Here is a 6,000-nt window from a genome sequence, read left to right as displayed (position 1 = left end):
AGCATAATGTTCTTGCTGCAATGAGCAGTCTGGAAGTCAGAGCACAACCAGCAAGAAAGAAAAAGGCCTTGATGGAGTTTGGATGTGTTTTCCCCCCCAAAACTCATGTGGAAATTTGATCTCCAGTGTGGCAGTGTTGGAAACTGATTGAGTCATGGGGGCGGATCCCTCATGAATGGATTAGTGCTCTCCCTGGGGGAGGGGAGATTAATGAGTGAGTTCTCGCTCAATTAGTTCCCGTGAGAACACGTTGCTTAAAAAGACCCTGGCACCTTCTCTCTCTCTCTCTTGCTTCCTCTCGCCATGTGATCTGCTTGTACCTGCTGGCTCCCTGCCACTTTCCACCATGAGTAGAAGCAGCCTGTGGCCTGTGCCAGATGCAGCTGTCCCAGAATCGTAAGCCAAATAAACCTCTTTCCTTTTTAAATTACCCAGTCTCAGGTATTTCTGTTATAGCAACACAAAACAGACTAAAACAGCAGGTAATCCCACCACAACTGGGACAATTGTAGGAAAAGACAGCAGTTGATTTTGAACAATGCTGCCACTTTGGACAGGAGCTCCATCCTTAACTGTTCTTATTCTATCAGCTCTGCCAAACATGGGGAGTAATTGGCTACAGGATAGCTATTTTTCTTATTTGAGGATACAGGCGTTTCTCACCCATCAGAATGTAAAGAGGTCAGGCCGGCCGGTGGCGCACTGCTACAGTGCGCCACTTGGGAGCGCAGCGGCACTCCCAGCGAGGGTTCGGATCCCACATACAGACTGGTTCCCGCTCACTGGCTGAGCGAGAGTAAAGAGGTCAGGCCGGCCGGTGGCGCACTGCTACAGTGCGCCACTTGGGAGCGCAGCGGCGCTCCCAGCGAGGGTTCGGATCCCACATACAGACTGGTTCCCGCTCACTGGCTGAGCGAGGTGCGGGAGCAACACCGAGGGTTGCGATCCCGTTGCCGGTCCCAGTCCAGTACGGGCGCGACACTGAGGGTTGCGATCCGTTGCCGGACACGAAAAAAGACAAAAAGGAAAAAAAAAAATGTAAAGAGGTCCCTGTGTTCTAAGATCGACCCTACATACACACCCAGTGGGGAAATGGGATGAAATTTGTAAAGCAGTAAATGTTTGAGGAGATAGGTAGAAGAATTTAGAAAAGGTAAACATATAAAAGTATTTTATATAAAAATATGGATAAGGGGACTTGTTTCATTTAACATGTTTCTTTCAAGGGCTAGAATTAAATTGCTATAAGCCATTGCAGATTTAGCTTGAATAAAATTTGATAGGGGTTTGTTTTTTCTACTTACAGGACAAGCAATACCATTTGTAAATATTAAGAACCATGACTGTTTCTTAGTGCATAATTGTTTATAAACCATGGGAAAGAATGAAATCACTGACCAAGTGAGGCAGGGAAACTGTCTTTCCTGGTGGTAAAGAGACCAGCAATTTCTACTTACATGTATATTTTAGGCCTGATCTCCCAAAGTAATCTACCCCCCAAAATGGTGTGTTTGTGTCCAGGGCTACTGAACCTAATCCTTGGCTGCCTCTGTGTTATTCTGAGTTGTAATCTTCCATGTCATCTAAATTTGTAATAATTCTTTCATATGATAGAGTTTCAGTGAACAAACATTCTGCTTGCTGCATTTCTTCTGAGTGACTAATTCCCTGACAAGTACCAGATCTTGGCAGAAGCAAACCTGGTCATAAGTTATGCTCCACTCTCAGTGTGGCAAAACCTATGATGCGTAACACAGTGTCTTTGAATTCAGATGCTGACTTTCCCTAAAGGAAATTTGGGAGAGAAAAGAAAAGGAAATACCCAAATTTAGAAGGAGAATTAATGTATTATTATAGGACATAAAATATATGCAAACACTGGTGATGAAGTCATTTCTTTAAAGTAGAAGACCATATACTATTCTTCCCTTTTCTCTCTGTGATTCGATTGTTGCTTACGTGGCTGCGTGCATTATCCAAGGAGATAAAGTCTCCTTTAACAATGTGGAACAACATTGTGAAACAACTTGCAGGAGCCAGGTTGTTTCCATTAACAGCCGACCTAATCTAACTGAAAGGATTGAGAAGTTTGTCTTTTTTGGAAAACGCTGGGGTTCTTCCAAGTAACCAGCAATGTGACTTTACCGCGCTGTTCATTAATGGGGCTTTAGATGGCGACCATGTCAGCCTGCTGGCCGAGTCCAAAACTGCGGTAACTCTCTCCAGCAAACTCACGGAAGGTTATGTCATCTTCACTTGGCCAGCCCAGTGCTTTTTCCATCTGCTAAAATATACAACATGCTTGCTAATTTTACTCTTTCTCTAAAGAGAGAGGGAGAAGTTGGATGAGTTGTTGCTTTTAATTTAAAAGTATATGTCAGTCAGCATTTAAAAAATCTGTTAAGCCTAGCATGCTTAGTGTAATGAGTCACTATGGAGTTTCTTATAGGACAAAGATGAGTACAGAGAGGCTTTTATACCAGTGTGCTAGAAGTTTGATAAATGTCTCCATATTGAAATGATGCTCCAGCCAGGACTTGTTCTTATCAGGGTGACCTAAAAGCCATCATTTGCAATGTACTTCACATCGTGTAGGTTTAATAGGAGGATACTTTCAAGTTGTATCCTCCCCCAAATAGGAAGAGCTTTGTGTTATGCACAGTTATTTAACTCCTCTGTTAGGGCTGTCCTCATTTCCTGTTCTCTTTCTAAATTTTTACTGAGATATTTGCTAATGGGTTTGGGAGTTTAGAAAATGATTGAATAGTTGCCATGTGTTTTGCACATTTGTGGGGACAGTAGAGCCTGATGTATTCTTAAATAAAGATAATCCTACTAAACTAGTTCCTCAGTTGCATTCAGAATGTGCTCGTATATATATTGATCTCTTTCACAGATTACACTATTATTTTATGTTTTTTCCCCCTTTTTGCCATTCATGAAATTTCTTAAATAAAATGACATCTTTTTTTTTCCCATTATTATTTTAAAGGTCTCTGGGGAACAAGACTCATGGAGGAAAGCAACAGTAACCGGGAGAAATACCTTAAAAGTGTTTTACGAGAACTGGTCACATACCTCCTTTTTCTCATAGTGTTGTGCATCTGTAAGTAGAATGTTTCCTTCCACATCATGGAAAAGTTTTAAAAATATTTGACCTGTCAGAATCATAATTAAAAAGAAGTGTATATGTACCAGAAGGGACAATGTAGAAGTTCTCTTCTTAGCTTTGTTTTCAATTCTAATTTTGAATTTGGTAAAGTTCAAAATATTTGACCTGTCAGAATCATAATTAAAAAGAAGTGTATATGTACCAGAAGGGACAATTTAGAAGTTCTCTTCTCAGCTTTGTTTTCAATTCTAATTTTGAATTTGGTAAAGTTCCCTTCTATCATCTGGTGAACATTAATTAAAAATCAGCATTATCTGACTGGGCCAGTTCATTGTCAGTTGTGACCATTTTCACTGTGAGATGCACGTGGCAACCTGCCAGACCTGAAGAAACCAAGTAAAAGGATTTTTGCATTAGATTGCTTAACAATAAATATAGTGTCACTATTGTTAGATCAATTAACATAAATTCTCCATAAGAATTATTCTCAGCAAAATGATTTCCCAAGTTGAATTTTCAGGAAATACAAATAATGTTATTTAATATTGCTTTTTCAAATCATTTGCCTCAAAGTCCAGAATACGACAGGCTATGGATTTATCGTCTGAGTGAAAGCATGTTGGATGATGGGTTACTGTCATGTCCCCTCTAAAGCCTCTTATGAGAACAGATAAGAAAGCAAATTTATGACTGTCAGGATCTCTTACCAAACTCCTCTGAGGAGAAAGTTCATTCTTATATAGTGAACACTGAAATGATTAAAAATTAACACCACCTTTGAAAGAGTCGCTTTTTTTATATATGGAAAAAATCAGAATTTAATCAGTACTTTAATAATGCCATTTTTATTACATTAAAACTGACCACCTTAAATTTAATTAGGTGCTAAAAGCTTCCTTGAAGACAGTTTTTCAAAATTTACTAGATTTATAAAAAAATAAAAAGATTTATAAGTTGAACATAAAAGATGAAGGAAACATTTAATTTTCTCTCTTTGTAGTTTTAATAAATCGAAATATTGATTTATTTAATACCCCCACACTGGTTTTTACTAGTACTAGTAAGCTCTTGAATAAGCTTACTAGATAAGACAGGGCATGTCTTCTTTTTACGTTTTCTGAGCCTTTGCCTACCCAAGTGGAAACTTAAGAAAAAAAGAAGTTACTTAAGCTGAAAACTATATATATATGAACATCATCTTCTCATTTTTTTCTTACCAGTTTTCTGAAATTTTCTGTTATTTGTTTAGGAATGGAAGTCTCATGCTTATAAAAAGTATGTTTTTTTTTTTAATGAAAAATGATGTTCTTATTTATTTATTAAGTAAGCAGCTTTACTTAGGTATAATTTACATGCCCTAGAATGTATTCTTTTAAATATCCAATTCACTGATTTCTTTTTGTAAATGTCTAGAGTTGTGCAACTGTCACAATCCAATTTTAGAGCATTTTTATCTCCTCAAAATATCCCCCAATCTTTATTATCTGCATTTGAGAGAGTCAGTCCCTCTCTCCTTCAAACACTTCCATCACCTATCAGTTAGTTTTCAGTTCACTATATTCCACCATTTTGGGCGGGGGTTACCTTTTGGCTAATACCTCTCATTTCCCCCTTCTCCCTGCTCTCAGCAGCTACCATTCTACTGTCTGTTTCTATGAGTATGACTATTTCCTCATATAAGTGGTATGACAATTTTTAAAACATGTTATCTAAGAAATGCTGAAAAGGTAGAAATGATCTATACATGACATTAAACATTGCAAAACAAGAGATGTGATATTTTTAAACTTTTATGTTCTAAGCTATTAGGGCTTAGAATACTGTGCTTGAGTTTGCTGCCTGCATAGAAATGTTGCTTAAATATTGAACTGCTGTAGCCTTAAATAATAACAGGTTGATTAGAATTATTAAGGTTTTTCTAGCATTATATATATGTACATATTTCTTATGCAAAATAGGTTACCTTGTAAGTAAGTCTAGAATTTCAGTGGTCCCCCAAACTGCCTGAGCATCAGAATCACCAAGAGAATTAGGAAAAAAAAAATTATAGTTTGCCCAGATCTACTAAATCACAGCCTCCAAGATGTGGCTGAGGGCACTGAGTTTTCAGATGCACTGATAAATTTGGGAACTAGGCCAGCAAAGTAAACTGAAGATGGAGAGTTTCAGGGAACATGCCTGAATTCACATAACAAATTAGTGTTTTCTTGTTTGTTTTAGAATGTTTATTCTTTTCTGTTTTTCATAATCACATTTTTTATATCATTTGCTATATATTTTACATGAGAAAAAAATTATTTTCTGAATATTATAGAATCTCTTATTAAGAAGGGATCCTAGCAGTCATAAGGTCAAACCTCCATTGAGTGCTAAAATTTCCTCCACAGCATCCCTCCCAAATGGACAGTCATCCTGCCTCTGATTGAGCAAGAGTCCAAGGTTAAAGGACTTACTTTTTTGATAGTTTATTTCATTTTTCTACAACTATGTTAGAAAGTTCTTCCTTCAGTAAAGTCAAAGTCTATCCCCTATAACTTCTCCTAATGCCACCCTCTAAGCCCATCTATACCACGGGCCTTTTCCATGTCTCTTTCTAACTCAGTCCTTCAAAAGTTTGGAGACAGACATCCCATCTCCCCTAAGTCTTCCTCAGGTTAAACCTTTCCAGTTCCTTCAGCTGTTGACCCTGTGACCGCAGTCACGAGTTTGAGTGCCTCACACGATGGAAACTCCCTCCAGCACAGTTCTGTCCATCGGAGTCCCTAAGAAAGCGCAGGAGCCTTGGCGTTGGGGCACAAGCTTCCTCATCCACACACTGGGCCGTGGTTCTCACATCTTACCATTGCCCGGCTCTTGGGGCTGCTTCATCATAGAAATGATTCCAAAAT

The 6,000-nt window shown here is 38.4% G+C and overlaps 1 protein-coding gene across 1 annotated transcript in view; it reads left to right on the top strand.

The window, feature by feature from the left end:
- The window catches only part of PKD2 (polycystic kidney disease 2 (autosomal dominant)), a 63,674-nt gene that overhangs the window by 10,474 nt on the left and 47,200 nt on the right, over nt 1–6,000 (top strand). The window contains exon 3 of the mRNA XM_008574256.1: nt 2,993–3,106. Coding sequence (XP_008572478.1) covers nt 2,993–3,106 — 114 coding nt within the window. The remainder of the gene's footprint in view (nt 1–2,992; nt 3,107–6,000) is intronic.

The sequence above is a fragment of the Galeopterus variegatus genome, unplaced genomic scaffold (assembly GCF_000696425.1).
Source record: "Galeopterus variegatus unplaced genomic scaffold, G_variegatus-3.0.2 Scaffold1019, whole genome shotgun sequence".
NCBI lineage: Eukaryota > Metazoa > Chordata > Mammalia > Dermoptera > Cynocephalidae > Galeopterus > Galeopterus variegatus.
This window is presented reverse-complemented; position numbering and strand designations above follow the sequence as displayed.